General features: G+C 27.3%; 5 protein-coding genes across 7 annotated transcripts; 2 read left to right on the forward strand and 3 right to left on the reverse strand.

Annotated features, from left to right (window-relative positions):
• Positions 1 to 3,054: 3,054 nt before the first annotated feature.
• On the forward strand, positions 3,055 to 5,959 carry LOC126841866 (actin-like protein 6B). Its single transcript, XM_050578607.1, has 5 exons — positions 3,055 to 3,477; positions 3,542 to 3,933; positions 4,976 to 5,227; positions 5,306 to 5,485; positions 5,549 to 5,959. Exons 1-5 carry the CDS (start codon positions 3,228 to 3,230, stop codon positions 5,762 to 5,764), a joined length of 1,290 nt encoding a protein of 429 aa, XP_050434564.1. The 5' UTR covers positions 3,055 to 3,227; the 3' UTR covers positions 5,765 to 5,959.
• A 315-nt stretch (positions 5,960 to 6,274) lies between these two features.
• LOC126841867 (GATOR complex protein NPRL2) lies at positions 6,275 to 9,537 on the reverse strand. Its single transcript, XM_050578608.1, has 9 exons — positions 9,316 to 9,537; positions 8,362 to 8,453; positions 7,902 to 8,058; positions 7,695 to 7,824; positions 7,434 to 7,567; positions 7,253 to 7,350; positions 6,989 to 7,119; positions 6,746 to 6,915; positions 6,275 to 6,541 (listed from the first exon to the last, which is right to left on the reverse strand). Exons 1-9 carry the CDS (start codon positions 9,394 to 9,396, stop codon positions 6,377 to 6,379), a joined length of 1,158 nt encoding a protein of 385 aa, XP_050434565.1. The 5' UTR covers positions 9,397 to 9,537; the 3' UTR covers positions 6,275 to 6,376.
• Positions 9,538 to 11,048: 1,511 nt separating this feature from the next.
• LOC126841784 (casein kinase II subunit beta) lies at positions 11,049 to 13,264 on the reverse strand. The gene is made up of 6 exons (XM_050578438.1): positions 13,048 to 13,264; positions 12,793 to 12,868; positions 12,610 to 12,712; positions 12,166 to 12,357; positions 11,873 to 12,062; positions 11,049 to 11,294 (listed from the first exon to the last, which is right to left on the reverse strand). The coding sequence occupies exons 2-6, from the start codon at positions 12,862 to 12,864 to the stop codon at positions 11,189 to 11,191; spliced, it is 663 nt and encodes a 220-aa protein (XP_050434395.1). The 5' UTR covers positions 12,865 to 12,868; positions 13,048 to 13,264; the 3' UTR covers positions 11,049 to 11,188.
• A 198-nt stretch (positions 13,265 to 13,462) lies between these two features.
• Positions 13,463 to 20,889, forward strand: LOC126841717 (protein vav). The gene is made up of 18 exons (XM_050578321.1): positions 13,463 to 13,909; positions 14,416 to 14,591; positions 14,687 to 14,752; positions 15,281 to 15,416; positions 15,779 to 15,952; positions 16,036 to 16,239; positions 16,347 to 16,466; positions 16,557 to 16,673; positions 17,117 to 17,232; positions 17,720 to 17,768; positions 17,937 to 18,139; positions 18,213 to 18,330; positions 18,395 to 18,553; positions 18,889 to 18,944; positions 19,325 to 19,456; positions 19,520 to 19,669; positions 19,734 to 19,902; positions 20,460 to 20,889. Exons 1-18 carry the CDS (start codon positions 13,700 to 13,702, stop codon positions 20,508 to 20,510), a joined length of 2,406 nt encoding a protein of 801 aa, XP_050434278.1. The 5' UTR covers positions 13,463 to 13,699; the 3' UTR covers positions 20,511 to 20,889.
• Positions 19,003 to 23,771, reverse strand: LOC126841718 (torsin-1A). 3 transcript variants are annotated; one of them, XM_050578324.1, is made up of 7 exons: positions 23,600 to 23,771; positions 22,537 to 22,808; positions 21,738 to 21,883; positions 21,337 to 21,485; positions 21,045 to 21,249; positions 20,450 to 20,624; positions 19,003 to 19,240 (listed from the first exon to the last, which is right to left on the reverse strand). In XM_050578324.1, the coding sequence occupies exons 2-6, from the start codon at positions 22,792 to 22,794 to the stop codon at positions 20,516 to 20,518; spliced, it is 867 nt and encodes a 288-aa protein (XP_050434281.1). In that variant the 5' UTR covers positions 22,795 to 22,808; positions 23,600 to 23,771; the 3' UTR covers positions 19,003 to 19,240; positions 20,450 to 20,515. The 3 variants fall into 3 exon arrangements, with proteins under 3 accessions (XP_050434281.1, XP_050434279.1, XP_050434280.1); XM_050578322.1 differs by having other exon boundaries at positions 22,979 to 23,770; XM_050578323.1 differs by having other exon boundaries at positions 19,005 to 19,240; positions 21,045 to 21,189; positions 22,979 to 23,762.
• Between the last annotated feature and the right edge of the window lie 31 nt (positions 23,772 to 23,802).

Below are 23,802 nucleotides of genomic sequence, written 5' to 3' on the forward strand. Positions count from 1 at the left end.
CAAATTTACAATTATCTCTTGATTTGAAAATGTCCTTGTTTGTTAGAAGATTGCATAGCCCATATTTTATTAATCTATGTACTTATTCATTTAATATGGCCATTTACTTAGTGAATAGTTAAATTAATAATTTATGAATAATTACACCAGAAATCGCATAATATGACAATTGATACACATTAATGCGAGCGTATCAAGTACTCATCACATAAATGTTGATCTACCCTTGGTATGGTACAAAGATCTTAATTAAATAACTGCAAAACTTCTTTAAACGATTGTACTGTTCCATCCTTTATAAATTAGGTATGGTACCCTCGTGTTTAATATATATTTTTCTGTTCTAGGAACTTGCTTTCTGTTGTAGTTAAATAATTTTTGGATTAAGTCCTGCCGTTTTACGGTGGAAAATATTGACATAAAGCTTTTTTTTAATTATTTTAATTAATACTCTGATAATCAGCATCTCATCATATTTATTTATCTCTTATCTCGTTCTCATCGAGATCTGCTGTTAAAGCTCTTTTTGCCCACAAAAAGTTTAATAAGTTATAATAAGACTGATTTAAGTATGTTAATATTTACTTAAGATTGGTGAAGTTGTGAAAATTTAAATGATATAAACGTAGCTATGGACATATTTAATGTGAAAACTAATGAGGCTATTTCCAATTCCACTAATATGTATATAATAAAATTGTCAAATCAGAAATTAAAAGATTGAATATCAAGCGGTCAGGTTAACTCTATTTTAACTAAGTGAACATTTAAAAACAGATTAGATAATCCCATTTTTATTTAACATTAGTTAAAAATGGTATAATTGTGTTAGGAATATCTTATACCCCCATAATTTTGGTTAGAAATACTAGATTAAACTAGTAGAAGATAATTCTAACTTTATACTGTTAAACAGTTGTACTTTACTAAATTGTAGTTAACAATGAAAAGTATAAAAGTTGTAGGTATTTAATTTATCATTATTTTCAGGTAAGTGCCCCAATAGTTTTAACAAATGTGTCTTCATTCCTTTACACAAAACAGGAAATAAATAATTGTTCAGTAGTTATTATCTATTATTTCAGTCGGTAATTATAATTACTAGGGCTCTAGTTATAATTACTAGACTGTAGCCATTATAAACCAATATCGTTATCACTGTCTCTATCAAAAATATTTGAAAAATCATTAAATCCCAAATAATGAAGTAATATAATATTAATTATTAAAACATATTTACATGGTTTTACGAGTTTTTATAGTTGAATTTGAATAAAACTGAACATATGGTTTTCAATATTCAAAACTATTTTAATCTGGATAACTTAAAGTTTAGAGGTCAAACTGTGTAGAGCTACAAAATTGTGTTTCATGAATTATGATTCATATAAGATGTAACTGCGTTACTATTAAAAAGAAAATAGTTGTATACTTTGATTCATTGATAACTGACTAAAATGAAAATATCAAAAATATTGAATATGTTATAAAACTATTCAATTATTATCAAGACATTATTTATATATATCTATAGTTTTTAAATAATAGCAGGTATTGTTAAGGGTTAAACTTACTAAAGCTAATTTATTATTTAAATGTTGAATCTATAATTATTTACTACATTATACTATGCATATAAATAAAGATAACGGTATCTGGACTTTATAATACAATTTATATCGAACACATCATTGTATACTCAAAGAGAGTATTCAATATGTTAAACATCCTTCGTTTAAACGTATTATATAATATCACTTAATACAATACACAGATACAAATCACTCGTTATCGAGAGTAAACGTGTCTATGAGAACAGATTTAGAAAAAATACATTTGGTTTACTTTTACCTTATTGTGTCAAAAACTACACCTAAAAACTAATGCATTTCTAAATAATAAAATTATAAACAAATATATACTATATACTAAATACGCTTTGAATTTTTATCATAATTAAATATTATTTAATTAAAAATTATCAAAAAAGTAAGTGGTTATTAAAACATGTTTTCAGTTGTAAAATAACACAAACAAAAATGTTTTGAAAAATAATTTTACCTAATTGAAATTATTATGAGAGAAAATTAGTCAATCACACTATATAATTAAGCTAACCAAGAAAAAACAACTTTTATTTCTAAAAAACAATATAGACTTCCTGTCTATCAGGCTACCTAAAGTAACACAGTATACATTTCAGACCAATTTTATAATTTATAAAGTACAATTCATAAAGTTTGATAAGTCATTTAAATAAATAATAAATAGTAATAATAGAAATAATAAATGTAATAGTTTAAAACACATAAAATAATCTGGTAAAAAGTATAAATAGTATAAAATTATACTAAAGTAAAGATATTTTTTAACTAAAAATGTATATATTATAAACTAAACATCAAAATTTACAAATGTATAATTACTTGGTTTAGCAAAAAAAAATTGTACCGTTTTTTTTTTTTAATCTAGGTATTCAAAATTTTGACTACACAATTTTTCCTAACAACATCAACATAATTTCACAACAGTTTACAAATTTTCAATCTTTCAGTTAGGTCAAGATATTTTTACAATAAATTAATATTTTAATGTTATTAAGGTAAGTAAATATTAATAAATAAGCAAATACAGAAGCTACATTTATAATTTATTTGGTAGGCTAATAATTATGTTTGTCAAAATTGTAATAGTAATATACTGTTAGTATCGTTAAACTTTTATTCTAATAGAATTGGCAGACTGATAGAATGTGATTTTATATTTTGGTGTTTCTGGGTTGGTCACGCTGATAAAATAAAAATTGTGTTATCTTTTGGAAGAACTCTTATCTCTTATCATTTTTTGGAAGAACTGCCCTGAACACGCTGACGGATCTTGTTATTATCGTAAGTTACGAATAGGTACATCCATCATTTTCATGACAAAATAAATATTGATATCTGCCACTTGTGATAGTCGGGAAATAGTACTGAAAGCATTATTTTTTTTCATTTTGGTCACACTGATAGATGTAAACAAAACCGGCTTCTCACTTTATCATTGGTTTGGTTTGATATTGGCTAGATTATTATTATTATCCAGTACTGTACGCTAAACGCTTAAGCTTTTATTTACATACATTTCAGCCTTTACTTTTTACATTATACCTATCGTTTACAATTGGTTTATTTAATTCAATTTAATTTTAAAAAAACATTAAAACTTGACTATTCAATTATTCAAGTATGAATAGTGGAATGTTGTATGGTGGTGATGAGATTGGAGCGTTAGTGTTTGATTTGGGATCGCAATCATTCCGTATTGGTTATGCTCAAGAGGATACGCCGAAAGCAGAAATACCAGCAGTAATCGGCATATCAGATGATGGTACAGCAGATACTAGTTTGTTGGAACCCGGAGTAAAACATGGAAATCGTATCAATGAAAACGCTAAATACTATTTGGATATAACTTCATTATGCGTAGCTCGCAAAGGTATTTTATATTATTTTTCTATCATTTTGATTTGCGTTATAAATTACTGTACATTTTTCTTTAGGTATGGAAGTAGTGAGTTACATGAAAGACGGCATGATCGACGACTGGGATCTGTTTGAGAAAATCCTAGATTACTCTTATTCAAAGTGTTTGCAAACTGATTCTCAGTATCATCCAGTGTTGTTTACGGAGTCACCATTGAATATAAGATCCAAACGTGAAAAATTAGTTGAACTCATGTTTGAAAAATACAATGTTCCTGCAACATTTCTTGGAAAAAATGCTGTTCTAGCCGCATTTTCTTGTGGACGGTCTACAGGTATTGTCATTGACAGTGGCGCTACTCATACTTCTGCTATACCAGTCCATGACGGATATGTCATTCCCAGTGCTATTGTCAAATCACCCTTGGGAGGAGATTTCATTAGTATGCAATGCAGACAATTCCTCAAAGTAATGATATATTATCTCTCAATTTATTAATAATCCTTAAGGGAATTCAAAGCGGACAGATTTTAGAAGGTTTTATTTATTTATTTATTTTATACGGGACAAGCCCAAAATTGACAATAAGTACAGTAAGTAAATTTTAAATATGAATAACAATATAACTATGACTAAAACAATAACTAAGTAAAAACAGCAACTAGAACTATTATATAATTTAAATTTGAAAACTTTATTTATTTACACAAAATAGAAAATGATTATAGACGAGAAGTGAAGGCGTCTGTGTTTGCAGTATTCATTAAACGGTTAAGAGGGGAGTTTAAAAAGTAGTTTGTAGAAGAATGGGGAATAAGAAAATATTATATTTATATAGGAAATATTTAACCCTTTCGTTCTGGGTTTTTTTTTTATTGAAAAAAAAAAAAATGTACGTATCGGACTGGTATTGACTATCAATATAGCTGTGTCGATTTTTTAATCATCAATCTATACTAGAACTAGACATTTTTGATAATGATAGTATGTTATTAATATTTTATTTTATTTTTAAAGTTAAATCCTCGTACGAGGATGTCAGTAACGAAAGGGTTAAGAAAATAGTGGTGAAGGTATAATTTTTAGCTAAATTTTTTCTTCAAGTAAAAGTCATTTTTTTGTTAGAAGTAACCAATTTAGACCTAAAAACCTGACAAAATTACCCTTAGAATGATTAGATTTTAATTCTTTACTAAAAAAAACAATTAAGTAATTTCTAAAAATTTAAGAAATTAAAATAGGATTTAAACACAATTTTAATGTAATTATCTAGAATCAATTCTCACAAAAACATAGAAAAGAAACCGTTACGTATTTACAGAAATTAAATCGGAAGTAGGCATAATTTTATTAGGCTTAGTTCGAAAACTTTCAAAAAACCAGACCGCTTTCAATCCCCTTCATTTATTAATTTTTTTCTTAAAAAATAACATGAAAATTTAGTAAATATAATTAAAATAAATATATTGTCTATCGATATTATTTATTATTTAGTCCTTATTTACTTTAGGAAAATGAAATAGAAGTCATACCCAATTATATGGTTGCCCAAAAAGAACAAGTAAAAGAAAAAGAAAAGCCCATTTGGACAAAGAAAAAAGCTCTTCCCGAAGTAACCAATTCGTGGCACAATTACATGTGCAAATCGGTTGTTCAAGATTTTCAACATTCGGTGTTACAAGTTTCTGAAGGTCCTTACGACGAGAGAATTGTATCCGCACTTCCGACCTATCATTATGAATTTCCAAATGGTTACAACCAAGTGAGTAATGAGATGTTTGCTACTTAATTTAATATAAAATAATATTGACACCACAATTTATGGAAATTATGTAAATAGGAATTCGGAAATGACAGATTCAAAATACCCGAGGCTTTATTCGACCCTAGTGCTAGTATGGGAGGATCCATGTTGGGCGTAAGTCACATAGTTACTACAAGTGTAGGAATGTGTGATGTAGACGTTCGTCCCGCGTTATATAATAATGTTATTGTTACTGGAGGAAATTCATTTTTACAAGTAAGTTCCTTGCATTCTCGCATCGAAGCAAAAATTAACTAAACAGTTGTTTATTTGTTACAGGGTTTCCCAGAACGATTGAACCGTGATCTTTCTGCACGGATACCAGCAAGTATGAGGCTAAAACTAATTGCACCTAACGGTTCCACTGAGAGGAGATTTGGCGCATGGATTGGCGGTTCAATTTTAGCTTCGATTGGGACGTTTCAACAAATGTGGATCAGTCACCAAGAGTACAACGAGGGTGGTAAAAGTCAAATTGACCGCAAGTGTCCGTAATTAAGATATCTAGACTTATTGTAATATTGTACGTGTTTTATATATCATTTACTTAACTAGAATTTAATATATTATTTCTCATATTAATTATTATTATTATTTGACAACGTTCAATGACTATGTTAGTTTGATGTAAATAATTGCATTTTTTTGTATCAATATTTTATAGAATAAATTTAATTATTCATACTCTTACTTTTTAGTGCATTAATAATTATTATTATATGACAGGGTTTTATCGATTCCTTTTGTAAAAAAATATTAATTATTAATATAATTATTTAAGTGATTGTGTTAAAAACCCGATGTTTTAAGTTTTAAAACCTATCCAGAAATATTTATCTTCCCTTGTTTAGAACTACAGTATATTTTGTATGTAGACTTGAACATGTAGGCCCGCTGCTATTACCTAATGAGTATAGTATGTTTGTTTTTATATATGCCGCTTATGAATTTAGGAATGACTAGCTACATTTATTGATTGTAATGAAAGCATGTTTTAAAAACCTATTATAATCTATATTGTATTAAACATACAAAATATTATATCAACTTTTATCACAGTACTGTTTTTAAATTCCAGACATATTATAAATTATAATCTATAATATTTTACTTCCAAATCGAAACTACTTTTGTGTCTTTTTCGATTTCTTCATCTAACTTATAGACGTCTGAATTTGTGTAGCAACTAATTAAGCCCAACGAGTTAAGGCCGTTATAAAATTGTCCTAATGGTGTTTTTTCAATATCATTTTCACTTAACACGATTGGGTACTGAAAAATAAAATATATCGATTAACTATTTTTTTATGAATTACAAATATTAATTTAGTTAATTAATTAATTTTTGTTAACTTCTTAAGAGGAAAAGTAATAAATTGTTATCCTTTTAATTAATTTAATTAGTCTATATTTTTTTTCTCCAAATATGTTCTTACTATAATATTTTATATGTAAGAATATATACTTGGTTTATACCTTTCTTAGTTGACGAATATATCCATTAGCTAATCCATAGAGAACTAGATTTCTTTCGTCTATGTTTAGCGAGGCTGGATTATACCTTAAGCAAACATCGATGAGACGGGATCCTTGTCGCATAGCAGCATACATATTAAATATACTTTTTAATGTTGCTTTTGGTCCATCTAAATTGCAGTAAATCAATTATATTATACATTTTTATCTTTAAACAAAATGGATAATTTAAAAAAGACCAACTTGGCCGTGATATAACATCGATAGCTTCGTCATAGCGACTCCTATTCCTAGCTAAATTCCCTATTTTAGTTGTAGACACATACATGTTGCTATAGCGGAATAAGTCAACTAAAGAAACTGCATTGCAATAACTGAAAAATAGTAGGACAAACAATTTTTTTTATGTATCAAATTTGATTTTAACAGGAAAAATGTCACTAAAAATATTCTGAGTTCTAACCATACATTTTTATAAAAACAAATTTTTTTAATTTTTATACTTACACTAAATTTTGAATACAGGCAGTTACCATTTCAATGTCCAATTTTGCAAGTTCAGCAATTTTAGATATATGATTTACTCCATCAATAAATGGTGCTACCTGTGTCAATTTTATATTTTCATTTAATTTACAACTCTTGATTTTTAATTTTTTTTTATTTATTTGTTTATGTTTGTACGGACTTGTCTAGTGGTGAGATCCCAATGTTCTTCGGTTAATTCTAGGGGACAAACCAATAATGGAACATCATAATCTAACGGAACCGGTGGGTTATGTGACACCTCAACAATATTTAAGTAAACAATTGTATCTTGGGCTAGACAAAGTAAATAATCACGTGTAAGCATAAATTGATGGATTTAGGTTCGAGCCTTGTAAACTGCAAATTAGTCAGCTGTCTCGACAACACAGAAACTAAAATTTTAGCTACTACCTTAACTTACCTGTTAAAATACATTTTTTATACATGTTGATATCGTTCATAACTTTTTTCAATAAAAACAATAAATGTTCTTTAGTTTCTATTGATTTGTCATTTTTTGATAGAAAATTATCTTCGATTTCCAAATTTGTCTGTGGTGAAAACAAATCAAAGTGGTTAATTTAAAGTTACATTTTGTATCCTCCACTCCTTTAAAATTTATGCTTACTAAAAAATGTGACAGTTTCTTTACAATAGGTTCATATTGAACGGTATGGGAGGAATGATCGCAGACAAAACATAAATTAAAATAGTAAGCATTACGGGCATACTTTTTGTCGCTGATATGTACTGGGTATCCTAAAATTTTGGTATCTCTTGTTGTTCTGGAATCATACATAGTGAAAATTTATTATTATTAAGCCTAGTCCACATTAGCGAGCAGAATCTCCAACTGCAATACAAACATGTTACAGCTAAATGTTGACAATGAATCTTTGTCGTAAATGGTGTTACATTTATAGCTATAACATGTTTGTGTTAAAAATTGCAAAGGAATAATTCAATACAGTGAACGAGACTTAAGAAAAACCATACACGGCAATAATAAAATTATTATAAGTGGCGCTTTTAGTATTTAAGTATTTAAGTAAATACTACTTTTTTATGAATGTGTAAATTAAACTCACATAGTAATTTTGCATCTCTGAAGTTGGCCTTTTGGAATAATATATACACTTACAGTTTCGAAAGTATCTTTACTAATAAAATCATTAGGCACCTGATAAACATTAATCGAACAAATTAGTTAAGAGTATGTTCTAATATTCTGTTAGTTTTCTTGTAAATAAGTATAGTAATTTTTTTTACCACGACACCAATAAGCTTCAACTATGCTTATTAGAAGTAAAATAATATAAGTCAACTTCTGTTTGGCTATATAATATATTTGATTTAATATTAAAGTAATCTTCACACAAGTTTAACAAACAATAAGAAATAGAATATACGCAATATTTGACGACAAATATATTTTGATGTATGAATGACGTACACTTAGTTTTTGATTAATTTATATTAGCTTTACACTATCCTTTTATACATATTCAATATTTTGTTTCGTAGATAACCCTTAAGAGGTTACGACCCTCTCGGATCTGACACGAAATTCGCATCCGCCCTGAGAGTTACCGTTGGGTCAGATCCAACCCGAGAGTTAACTTACACTAGTCTGATTTTTCTAGCAGTTCTTTTTTATTTGCTAAATGAAACACTGATTTTCATTAATAAACAATTCAATATAGTTGTTAATATATATTGAAACTTGTTTATAGTTCATTTATTTTAACGAAAACAAATAAAAAAACCCTATTAAAATGTGGATGGGTCGAATCCAACTCAACCGTACCTTCTAATTTCTATGTATGTCATCACGGACCACTGTACCTCTCAAGGGTTAAAACTCTGCAGTATATTTAGGTGTGGTAGTTTTACACAAAAAGAGATGACGCCATATATTTATACTATTTTATGTATAAAATGTCCAGTTTATCTTAGGCCCTCTCATCCTTTACTTTTATATAAAAACGTAATGGGTGAATGTAATGAACAGCTGATTATAAGTATTGCTATTTTAAATTTACCTGACACAATATTTTCGGTCCAGCTATAGGATGAAAGTGACTGATGAAAATACATTTTATAGGATTATCATAAATATCCATTTATAAATGAGCTTGATTAATGATTTTTTTACTACACATAAAAAATACATAAATTCATAAACTAATAAAAAAAAAGTTCCGGTAATGGTGAATACAAACAAATGTATTATTTAAACTTTAAAGTAAGCCATAATTTGAAGTTAGTTAAGAACAATATTTGCAGTTATTTTATCATCAAAATGGTCATTGGTCAGAGATAGTACTTATCCAATTGGCACTTATCACACATTTTAATAATTTATGACCATGTATTAGTTGCTAGCTATTTTGTTTTTGATGGGTAAAGTAGATAAGTTATCAAGTTAAATTATTCAAATATTCTGAGGAACTAATAAAATTACAAAATAATAATCTCGAATCACTCAAAATCTAACCCACTACCCAGAGCCCCTGCATGAGCGGTGCTGCCGTTGTCTTGGCATAGGGGTCCGCAAAGGATTAAAAATAAATGAATTAAAAAACAAAATTTAAAATACTGGCGACGATGTTGAATAACTTTTACCTTGGTTTTTTATTATGCTTAATCAATAAACAGGCGTAAAAAAATATTATAATATGAAATTTGTTCAATGGTATTTTTGGAATTATGTTTTGACCATCTTTTTGGAAAATTTTCCATAATGAAAGCAAGAAAAATATAAAATAATTTATTCGTGTTTGTTTTTCACGACTTAAATATTTTCTAATATGTATTATAAAGTTTAAATTCTAATTTAATCAGTAGTTTTTAGGATTAGACTTTAGTATTCTTTAAGATGTTAATGTCTCAGTTCAAACATTAACAGTTGTATAAATAATGATGATATTGTGTAAGGGTTCCTGCATTTTGCAAAGATTGTTTAGATTAATAAGGAAGCGTTATACCAGCTAGCAATAAAGCACACTGATTGATGTGGGCACCTGATCGAACCATATTAAACATCTAACTTGCTCTCATTTGTTTGTTCTAAAGTTTAACAATTTCGAGATATTTCTTATAAAGGAAAAATATAAAAAATGAATACAGGTAATTAGTGTAGTGGTTTTTTAGTCTAGCTTGCATCTTTTTTTAATGAGTATTAATTTTAAAAAAAATATTATACTGATGATTCATGTTAAATACAATTGAAATAAAAGGAGATAAGTAAAAACAAATAATTATTGATCTTATTGAATATTTATCTTATGAAGAAACGAGAAAATGGTTGTTTATATTATGTCTATCAACTAATTTTATTTTTGTAACCATTTTAAATAATATATTAGAAATAGAAATATATATACATATATAATACCGATTAATCAAGTTTTGATTCCTACAAAACTTAAGAATTTTGTAGTTGAAAAATAACCCATTAAAGCCAGAGTTAAAAAAATGTTTTGTCGTTATTGTCACAAGAAGTGAAATTCTCACTTTACAATAAACTCTAAAAATATTTTTGCACGGCGCTAAAGGTAAAATACATAATTTCTATAAATAAAAAATAAAATTTTTGTTTTTAAAAAATCAACTTTAGAGACTCAGTGGTTTATCAAAAGTCAGTTTATAGTTTTTAATTAATTTTTATAAACCATATTTTATAGCTACTGTAACACAAATGTTCAAATAACAAAATTTAAGTCACTGAAAAAATTGATATTTACAGCTGAACAGAACTATATAGACATAGATATAAAGTTATAAATATAATTTATTGATATAATAATAAACAGCAGATAGCTGAGAAAATTTTAACTGAAATTATCGATTTTTTTTTAGTTAATCTATTGATAAATAGTAATAAAATGTAGATTAAATTTTCAATAAGTTTTATCAACGTTTCCCATTGAAGCTGGTCAGTCTAAGTGGTGTTTTAACATTAGCTGCTGCTTGTTGTTGTATTTGATAAGCCAAACCATGAATCTTGAAGCCATACAATCTGTAATTATAAATAAAATCAATTGACAAAACCAAAATTTGAAGTTATTTAACCTGAGTAAAATTAATAACTAGGGATGTTAATTTAGTACAAATTTGTATTGTTTTACAGAACTGAATAACACTGAGCTAATTTTGTGGATTTGTGCCCAACTTAGACATTACGTTTAGGATGTAATAGCTCAAAAAAGTTCAATTGGTTTTGCAAGTTAAAAAAGTTACTATTAAAAAAAAAATTGAGTATTTGTAATGGCACTATTTTTTTATAGAGGAAATCTTAAAAAAATCATAAAACAGAACTATATACATAACTTGATATCAATAAAATAATTTATATTTATAATAAATAGTTTTTACCACATATAGTTTCACTTCAAAGCGTTTATATGAAAGTGATTTAATCACATACAATTTTTAATAATTTCTAAAGACTTTTTAAGCTCTCCATTTCACTAAGCATCTGATCACTAATAAATAGGTAACTATAATTTAAATAAAATATTTTATCTAAATATTTAATAATTAAATAACTTAATTTTATTTATTAACTTTATTTGACAGATTATACAATACACATACCTGGGTACAAATTGATTACCAGGTCTCGGTGGTCTGTATTCAGGATGAACCATGAACAACATGTGCGGAAATCCCGTTCCAAAATAAGCACCGTCTGTATGGTGATGACGAGATGACTTTGGCGTATAAACATCCATACACTTAGGACAGTATAACTTTACCATTGCTTCGCCAGGAACATCTGATAAACCTATAAATTGAATTATTTATACATGATATATTATATATTTCAAAACAAGATAATATAATTTAAAAATTCAATTGTAAAAATTGTAATTAAATTTTTCGCATACCTATTGGAAGCATAGGAGAGTTTTCACAATATACTCGTGGACAGTGTCCAAAATCACCCGTTTGATATTTTTCAATCATTTGCGCGATTCCACGATTGGTCAAAATATAGCGAGCGTGTATTAAACCGTATAACATTTCTGCAGCTTGTTCAATTAAATCTGAATGATTCGGGTTATCGTCCAAGTCATCATCTAAAAATATAACATAACATCATAAATAAAAACATGAAAGTTGTTTTATTATTTTTATAATTAGATATTATGTTTATTGAATGTAAAACTAGTCAATAGTCACTATTATTTACTTAAAATTTAACTGAAATCAATTGTTTTTCTACTTATAATCCTTATGTAGAAATATAGTGCATACACACAAGTAGCTCCAATCATACACTATTGAAAGTGCGGATACATTTTAGGTAAAAATAATATTAAATTCTATACCTGGTTCAAGATCCAAAATCATATCTAAAGCTTGTCTGTAATGAGGTACTTGTTCATTGAGGCCTGTCAAATTAAATTTATCCTGAATGTAATCTTCGTCGACCTATTAAACGAGATACGTTTTGATTCGTTATTTATTCTAAATTTTTTTTTTTTAATAAATTGTTTAATCCATATACATACTTCACAGAAAAATTCATTTCCACGTAACCCGCAGAACCACGAGATCCATGATACCTCTTCTGAACTGCTCATCCTCCTGTTCGAAAACATAAAAATTAAAACGTACTAGATTTAGTCCAATTTTGCAAGAATTGAATTTTAAAATATTAATTAAAAACGCTTTTTAGATGTACTTTAAAAAAAAAAAACATATATTTACATCAAAATGAAGTTTAGATTTTGATATTAAATACACATTGTTTTGAAGCGACTTACCTTCTTTTACTTGGGCTAGCCACGCTTTAATGATGAAATTAATTTCGATGATCAGTAATAACGAAAAAAAACTTAACACTCTTTTTCTTAATTCAAGAATTAATAAGTATTACTTGAATGTTATGACTATTGGATTGTGGAGTGTGGACTGTGGTCCGTGTCCTGTGGATGATGGATAAGAAATTGTATGTGTAGTGTATACTGTGGTAATAAAAGTTATAACTCTATGGCCAGAGTCCGGGCAGTAGGAGAGTGAAGAGTAGAGACGTCTAGTTACTAACATGGCCAGTGTAGCCGCAAAAACAGATACATATTGATTTTCCATAGCCATTTTATTAAGTGGCACCCTGCAACTAAGATTTCTTATCAGTATTTACTTGATATATTAATCAATCGAATTAATGTATCATTCTATCAAATAATAAACAAAGATTCAACAAGTTGACTGTGTTTAGTCAGCACTCATCAGTGTTGTGTGAACTGTGTACTGCGATTCTTTGCGAAAGCAAAGAAAATGTTCGGTTGATGTATACAATATTATACCTATTATCACTATTCGATTTCCCTATTCCGCGTAAATGTTCATATTTTTATTATAAGTATGAAAAGTCATTCTCCGTAAAATGTTTAGTGTCTAAAACTAATACAAATAATGGCAAACGGTGGTTGGCGCGAATGTGCAAACTGGTTGACGAGGTGTGGCGCAATAAGAGCTGATCACAAAGTCAATTGGCCGGGATCGACTATTGACGATTTAGCACATACCCTCAGGGATGGAGTGATTTTGTGCAATTTGCTCAACATATTAGACCCGGGATGTCTGGGCGCCAAAGATATAAATCAAAAGCCACAAATGGCTCAAGTGAGACTTTACCAATGATATTTTAACCGAATTGATAAATGCATAATTATTTCAATAGTATTTACTTATTATTGATCATTTTGATGAAGCTTGTTACTTAACTAACAAAGCTTTTTTCAAAACCTAAGAATTATAACATTTTTGTTTTCAAGTTTTTTTATAAATACTATATAAATAGTATTAGTAAAATCTATAGACTTACTAAGTGATGTAGGTAAATCATTACGCTGCTGTCTTGATATATGAAATTCAATTTAACTTCACTGAAGTGTGTTATCTGTTTCTACTACATCCAGATTATGCCAATTTGAAAAAAGCGTTAAAAATAAAGATCAAAATTAAAAAATTGTTATACAATTATTAAAGAAATCTATCGTTCTTATAAAGATATTGAATATCATTTATTACAATGTTGAAATATTATTAAGAATTGCTAAATACTGATGTTCAAAAAAATCACAAAATAATTGGTTATTTTATAATTTGTTCTATATTAATTATTTCAGTTCCTGTGTTTAAGAAACATAAAAATATTTCTACAAGTATGTCAGGAAGTGTTTGGTGTTAAAGAATATGATATGTTCGATCCTATTGTATTGTTTGAACTGTCTGATTTGTTTAAAGTTATTCGAATGCTATCTATTCTTTCACAAACCCCAAAACTACAGAGATTACAGATACAGTATGTAAACTGTTTTATTTATCAATAATAATTCATAACTATTTATAATACAAATTAAGATAATCAAATGATGTACGTTTAAATGTTTTTTTCAGAGGATTTATTGTTACAAAACCTCGAACTTCGTCTCAAGAAGATATATACAGGAACATCAATTCTTTGTAATTATACATTTTTTGTTTATTTAATACAATAGAAGAGAACTTCTATTATAATTTTTCTTTATAATTTAAATTATTATTCATAAATTAAAAAATATGTTTAAAATTTATATGCTTTAAAAATAAATTTGAAAAAAACAGTACAGTGGGATCGGGGTATAGTGTTGACTGAACATATTGGAGCGGAGTAGGTCACAGATTTATATGAATTATTACAGCAGATTGATAAAATAAACACTGATGCTAATCTGTAATGGTACAAGTACAAATTTCTGATCTGTAGACTTGCTACATGAAGAAATTGTTTCAGTGGTTTGAAAGATATCGTGGGGCTAGACACAAAAAAAAATAAAACACATCGATGTAGAAACAATACTTTCTCAGCTCTGCATCGAAGCTAAAAAACAGTTTTCTGTTAATTTATATTTATTTTAAATTCTATTTTTGGTTTTTTTACAATATTGTTTTGTTTAATTATTGTGACTTATGTTTTTGGAATACTGATAAATATCTTTGTACATGTTATAGGGACTTTGTATCATCAAGGAGTGCATTATTAGATTCATTTCATGAAAATGAATATACAAGTTACGATACGCATATAAGAAATGAAGAAATTTATCATGATTTATGTGCTATTGATAAGGGTTCATCCATTGCTCAGGTGATTAATAATTAATATTATATTTCAACCGTAGATAAAAGGTACAGTAAAATCTGTCTTGGACAGAATTGCACAGGACTGAGAGAAAGTTCCGTGTTAAGCAGTTTGTCATCTTATTCTGTAAAATATACACGCATAGCCGCTTAATGGGACGTTACACACATTTTATGAAAACTCAGTCTACTAGTAGCCTAACATATCAAAAAACGTATATGTTCTGTTGTAATTTTTGGAATCTACTCTGGTTTTTTTTTAATCTATTATAAAAAAAAAACTTATATGCCATATTAATTCATTTTAACATAATTTAGTTTTAAGGATTTTATCAGTTATCATTAATGTAATTTGTATTAAATTTTTAGGATCCTGTAGTTGCACAGCATACAATCGAAAAACGAGATTACGTAATCAACGAACTTGTTGAAACTGAAAAAAATTATGTTGACGTCCTACAAACTTTAATCAAATGTTTTATCAAACCATTATCGAAAGTTATGAAAGAAGACGACTTTTTTATTATATTTCAAGGAATTAAAGTATGTAGCCAAAAAAACCGAATGAAATATTAATGTTGATGATCATGTGAATTGTTTGTTTTTAATTAATATATTTTCTTCAGGAACTTTACGAAGTGCATAAAGATTTTCATCAAGATTTGATAAAAGCGTGTTCTCAGTATAGTTCTTTAAGATTATCCGATGTTTTTCTTAAATGGAAAGACAAATTCTTAATATATGCAGACTACTGTGCCAATTTAACTATCGCTCAAGATAGAATACAAGATCTGTGTAATCATAATGATGTCATCTACAGAGAGGTCAATGTATGTACAGCTAACCAATTTATAATGTTTATTTCTTTTCTTCATTGCCTTTTTCCCATAATTAATTCAGTTACTATTGTTCTCTGACATAGTTAATATTATTATAGCGTTGTCAAGAAGAAGCAAATAATGGAAAATTTAAACTTCGTGATATATTGTCAGTTCCAATGCAAAGAATACTTAAATACCACTTATTGCTCGACAAATTAATACACGATACACCACAGGTAATTTTTATGACAAATCTCTTACACTTTTATATTACGCACAGCTTAACATGTATATTATTTATAAATTATTTTAACAAATTTATTTAGTCGCATAAAGATTTATCAGGATTAGAATGGGCCAAAGAGTGTATGGTGGACGTTGCACAATATATAAATGAAGTAAAAAGGGACAGTGATACTTTGCAAATAATGAATGATGTTCAGGTCTGTATATTTTAGTAAATAATAATAAGTATAAAATATTGTACAATATTATTTTATTAACTTAAGTGTGTATTACTTTGTTATAAAATAAAATCAATATAAGGAGGTAGAGTGGCTGAGTAGGTAAAATGCATTAGTGTGTTAGCGCTCATTATCACTGCATTGACATTCTATTAGACGACCTTATTTGCTGGGTGGGAGATCATCTAATAATAAGGAACCATCATACCCCTCTATGAAGACAGATTATCGACCCGTCTCGAATACCAAACTCATATGGAATCCTTCTCCAATAACAATGAAAAGAATAAATTCATAAAAAGCCCTAAATAATATGCGGAAACTATTTGACCATTTTTAAATTTTATAACACTTCATTCTCTTTTAGGCAATTTATCTATATTTATAAAAATCAATTTAAATAGATATATTTATTTTTTTAGAAAAGTATTATAGATTGGGAAGTTATGGGTGTAACTCATTTGAAAAATTACGGACATTTGATTGCTGATGGTGAATTAAAAATTAAAGCTCATAACGATCAAAAGGTGAAACCCAGGTAATTGTTTTATTTTATTTTCTTTATGTTTGATTAATTGAAATAGTTTTGTTTGTATGTGTTGAATATAATGGTATGGTGTGTCTATTTATTTTGGTAAGATATAATTTTTTTTTCTATGCTTCGACAGTTTTGGTTTTTGGCTTTATTATCAGTAGGTTTCCTGTGATCGATGAAAGTTATAAATATATCCAAATTTGCAAGCATTTTTTTGTTTTAAACAAAATCATTAGGAATCACACATAAATATACAAACCTAATACAAATTGTATTTTGCATACTAAATAAATTTATAGAATTTTTTAAGAATTTAAAGTTTTAAAATTGTTTTAAGAATTTTTGGTAAGAATAAAGAATTTTTAGTTATGATACTAACTAGTAGTTTTTTGATCTATACATTTTTTTATTTATTGAGTTTATATTTTAAACTACCAAGTATACATTTAAAAATAAAATCTAATACTACTCACTTTTTTTTTTTTTGTAGATACGTTTTTATTTTTGATAAAGTTGTTTTGATGTGCAAAGCAATTAGAGTAAGTTGTATTGATTAGTTTTTATTTCTGAGCTATTTTTATTATTTTGTCGCTTTGGTTTTTCACAGTATTTTGTATAATATGCATTGCTTAAAACCTAACAATACTGAGACAATATTATTACTAGCTAATTGTAAGTGTTAAAGTTGAACATCTAATTTTTTCCAGAGTGACCAATATTCTTATAAGCAGTCGATTTTAACGACACAGTACAGACTTGAAGATTGCAGTAGCAAAAAGTTTTTATCTAGGGAAAATCGCTCGTCCCATCAATTTTATATGGTTCACAAATCGGAGAGTATTGCATACACATTTTACGCCCGGTCTGAGGAACAAAAATTGAAATGGATGAAAGCCATACAAGATGCAATGTGAGTAAAAAAAATGCATCACTACTTTAGTTGCACCGAACCTATGCTGAAGTTATTAACATTGAATTTCTAGGGATAATGTTGAGCCGTCAGTGTGCAATTTAACCAGTCATAAATTTGTGGTGCACACTTTCAACACGCCTACTGTATGTTACCACTGTTCAAAATACTTAAAAGGCTGTATATTTCAGGTTAACACTTCTATTTTGTTGTAGTTTAAAAAGTAATTATATAGTAGTAATACTATTTTTACAGGGATACAAATGTGATGAATGTTTTATAAGTGTACATAAATTATGCATACCCGAATCGGGACGATGTGGTCTGATCAGCACACAATCTACTGCCGTACAAACTACAGTTTTCCCAAATAGGTTTTCTGCTGATAGTACAAGTTTTAATCATCGACATCGAGTAAGAATTTTATAAATATATAGATTTACAGGTTAAGCAAGTTGAAGTTTACAAATTAGCGTTTTTAATCTTCATAGTAAAGTTTATAGGTAAAGTATTAAAAAAAAAAACTAAACCATTAGAAATTTATCTTATGTAAAATTGACTACACTGGACAACATGCAGCCTAGTAGGTAAGACAGCAGTGTCTAGCGACGGTCGGCTCTGTTTGCACCTCAACTTTTTCTTTTTGACGTTATAATATGACTTAAATATTGAAAAGTATACAATTTATATAATCTACAAATGTATAAATACATTTATAAATAGATTATTGAAAACATTTCTTTTTTCAGTCACCAGATTGGACACGAAATTGGTCTGACAGTGATATCCTTACAGAACATCTTTGGTAAATATAATTTTATTTGAAAACATTTTATTATTTATTATTTTAATAATTAACAACTATAATATCACTTAAAACGCATTTTTATACAATACAATATTTTACATCAAATATACATTAAAAAAAAAATATATGGTATTAATTTTAAAAAATATGTACAAATAATTAATAAATCTCATAAAAATAATGATTTTGTAAAAAAAATATATTTTCAACAAGAATGTTAGTATTACTAGAACACTTAATTGTATAATCCATGAACTGGCAATGTTGCTTTAATTCATTTGTCACCTCAAGTCCTGGATAACAGAAATAGATATTATTATTATTATTATTAATTTTTATATTATAAAATATTCGATTCTATTATATTAATGTTATAGGTTTGTTGGAGAAATGGACAGAGATCGAGCCACCAATCTGTTGGAAGGTGAATCAGATGGTACATATTTAGTACGAATACGACCTCAAGGGCCTACTAGACCCATAGAAACGGTTTATGCCCTCAGTCTAAAGTAATATTATTATTTAAAAATTTGAATTTCTGATCCATAATAATTAAAAATGTACATATATAGGTCTAACAATCAAGTGAAACATATGAAGATATGTGAAAGATTGGAAGACAGTATTAGCAGTTTTTATTTGTCGGAAAAACGTTTTTTCCCTAATTTGGTCGAATTGGTAAATTTTTATGAAAAAAACAGTTTGAGCGAAAATTTTAATGGGTACATAGTGTATTAACTACATAATATTCAAACTAGTTGTCATACATTTTGTACATTTTAACAGGCTGGATATCAAGTTAAGATGGCCATTTTGTCGAATACTTGCAGTGGCAAAGTATAACTTTTGTCCGACAGAACCAAACCAGTTGCCTCTTAAAGAAGGATGTACGCTGAAAATTTTGAGTAAAGAAGGAGATCAAAAAGGCTGGTGGAAAGGACAAATAGGAGATAAGGTAAATTAGTGAAAAGAGAGTTACATTCAGCCATTCACCTCGTATTGCGGTTACCTAATGTTTTTCATTACTCATTAGTCATTTGTATTAATGTGTTATTTTTTCTTGTAAACTTATAAGTAATATACATTTTCAATTATTAACTTCAGTGCAAAACAGATAATATTGGTTAACAAAACTTTTTTTTAATATTTTTGTTTGGGTTTTGTACAATTTAAAAAACTATATCTATAGTCGAATGGTTTAAATCAACTTAAATAAAAAAAATAATAGATACAGAACTTTACTTTAAAAAAATGAAAAAATCTGTTGGTCACACTTTTTTATTGGGTAAAACTCTTAAGTCAAAGATTGATAAACACATTTATTTATATTGAATAGTTTTTACCATATACAGTTTAACGTTAAAGAGTTAAAAAAGTTCCTGGAAATGTGTGACCTGATTTTGACTTTTTGAAATTTGTGTTGTTAAAGGTGTTAGCTAGCCATTACAGTTAGTTATTTTTCCACAAATAATACTTAAATAGCATTAAAATAATATTCTTACCGTAACACAGATTGGATTCTTTCCTAAAGTGTATGTACAAGAGCTGGTTAGTTCAATGTAATGACACTAATAATCGTATACAAGCTGAAGAACTTTTTGGCTAATTCTCTTGCAACCGGCGTTAGAAAACAACCGTTCAGGCTCTGGGCCAAAGGTTATGATTTCCAAGGTTTTTCTGTGAGTAAAAATAAAAACCGTTAACCTACATTTATATAATATGATATATATTTATAATGTAAAATATTATTTCATTTTTATTTTTAATTGTATTGGATAAAATGCTTAAAGTCTGTCATACCTCAAACATTACTAATATATTGAAATAAATAAGAAAATCAAACTATTTATATGTTAAATATATACAATGTGTTATAATTTTTACTAAATATTTAAAATTTTAAATTAGTCGAGATATGTAGAGCATAATTTATGTTGCCATTTGTAGTAAAATTATTTAAAGTTTATTCTGTATTTTTTAACCAATTACATTTTTTCAAATATATAATATATTGATATATTATGTTTAACAGATGTTTAATTAATTTATATATATTTTTAATAAATACCAATATTGAATTCAATATATTGTACTTACTCTATTATTTCTTCGGTTATTTCCTGCTTTAACATTCTTAACTCAGATTCAATACATTGAACAACATGAGATTTTTCAAGGGGTAAAAAAGGAACAAAATGATCAATAACATGAGAATCTATTATATCACTCTGCCTTAAACCACCTGATGAATAAATAATTTTTGTAATGAATCTTGGTAGTTTGTTCAATAATACAGTAATGACTGTACAAATGTTATTTAAAATATAAAATATGTTAGTATATAATTAGGTAACTAATTATAATAATTCATAAAATAATTATAATTTACTTGGTTCATTAAATACGGCAGTTTGCAAGATATAATCAAAATGTTTAACTTCCATTAGGTCTCTGGTGAATCCATTTTTCCACAGATTTAAATATTGTTTTATAATTGCATGTTCTCCTGTATTGGTTAAAAATATAAATATTGAATGCCTGTAATGTAAAAGTTATTTAATTGAAATATGTCAATTTAATAATGAAAATAAGTGATAACTTAGACATGTATTCTACATAAATCAACAATTTTAAATATTACAATATGCCTTGAATAATAAGCTATTATCATTAGCTTTTATATTTACAAATTTAAAGATATGATCGTTTATAATTTGAAGTATAATCAACGTTTCTATTTTAACTAGTAATAAAACATATTATTAGATACATAAGAAAAACTATAATGACCTGGAATCAAGAGCTGAAATATTATTTTCCAATATTGGAATCAATACATCCAATATACCGCGAGGGACTGATGTAATTTCATCAAAAACAAATAGATTGGTCCGACATGTTTTTATGGCCTCATATATTTTTTCTAATAATTTTACCTAAAAAAAAAAAATAATCAAAAAAGAGTACATGATGCATTTGTTTAAACCTAAAAAATAATTGTAATTTTTTTATGAAGTAATATAATTATATACACATATTTTTTGCGTAATAATAATAGTACATTTATGAATAATCAATAAATATGTTACAAATATATTATAATAACTATTATTAGTATAATTATTACAAGTATGTTTTAAAGCTTGACAACATATTGCGTAACTGAAAAGTATTAGTTATGAAATTATTCTTATTATTTTAAAAATGTAATTAGTTTTTATTTAAGTTTTTTTTTTAAATTTTGCTATACTCTCTTCTTTAAGAGTCAATTTAATTTTGTTAGTAAATTTGGAACCTAAAAAACGAAGTCTATATTCAATCTATAGCTATACTATTGTCTTATGTTATTGTTTTATTTTTATTTAATGTATGGCAAATTTAACCAGAAGTAGGCTCTATTCAGTCACTAGGTTGCCCTGCCTAGTGAGAGAGATCGCCCGTGACTGGATTTGAACCAGCTCCCTTAATCTATTCAGCCCCTCCATCCCATTATTGTTAATAACATATAAAACTGAAAATATACAATGAAACTGATTTACATTGATCAACGACTAATTTTACAATGACTTATAGTATTATTATTAATTACCTTATACTCTCCAATTTTTGATGAATCGGGGAATTCTGATCGGCCATTAATAATATGAAATTGTACTTTTTTAGAATGTTCAGTAACGAAAATATGATTAGCAATCAAATTTGTAATATAATTTTTACCGACTCCAGTACAACCATGAAGGCTCATTACTAGTGGTTTTTTGTTTGATTTGCTACGTCGAAAGTTACCTTTCAATGTAGACAATATAATTTTCGATGCAATATGTTGGCCAAAAAATAATTTATTCATATCGTCTTCTAAACCTTAAAACAAAAAAAAATCAATTCAATTATAATTGTACTTCTTATGAAGTGTATTTTTTTTATTATATTTTCAAATTACTAAATATAATATTAAATATATTTAAAATAAGCAATATGGAAATAGAACTTATTAATAATTACAACTTAAAAAATATTTATAGAATTATTACCATCGAAGTCAATATTTTCACAGCATTTGTGATTTTGGAATATTTTGGAATTATAATTTTTATACAAGTAACCACCTAAAAAAGCTACACCAGCCAAGCTTACTGTAACTGGATCTATTAAACTTTGTGTGATATCAAATAATAGAAAATAACATAACAATAATACAGTATATTTTTTAATATAGACCATTTTAAAATTCCGTAAAAATTTTAAGATGCAATTTATTTTAAAATATTAAAAAATGTATTTAATATGGTTCAACTAATTTTTTCTGTTTGGTTGATGTAATTATAGTTAAATTTTATCGAGCCACAGTTTCTGCTTTTTAATATAACTTTAATGATTGAAATTTGGTTGCTTGCGGTTCTGATGTCTTGGAGTTTACAATTTTAAAGAGACAGGTGAGCCATTCTGACTTGATTTTAAAAATCCAATGGGTTACCGCCAAACTAAAATGACAACATTTTTAAATCAAAATAGTATGTCAGCTCTTGGTTAAAACGCGAAATGTCTGCTATTTTTCTTGAAGGTCATATACTTGTTAACGTAAACAGCAGCCGACTACCAAAGTACATTAATTCCAATAAATAAATTATTAAATTACATTACTACGAACATACCGGTTTAAATTGTAAACACAGCCTAGAGCAGTCGGCATTCGGGAACTGATTTTTGTTAAATTCGGCTACGTTGTTTTCATAATTCATTAAATTGATAAATGTTATCCGTTATCAGGTATACCAACCATTAGGTAGGAAGTGTATGCAGTTCATTAATGGTGCTGTGGCGGCCCCACATACAGCACTGTGGCGGATGCATGGCT

Source organism: Adelges cooleyi, unplaced genomic scaffold, assembly GCF_023614345.1.
Source record: "Adelges cooleyi isolate 19-005CV unplaced genomic scaffold, UGA_ACOO_1.1 ACOO_flye_CR_arks_rails_tigmint_CR_PRNA_41, whole genome shotgun sequence".
Classification (NCBI taxonomy): Eukaryota; Metazoa; Arthropoda; class Insecta; order Hemiptera; family Adelgidae; genus Adelges; species Adelges cooleyi.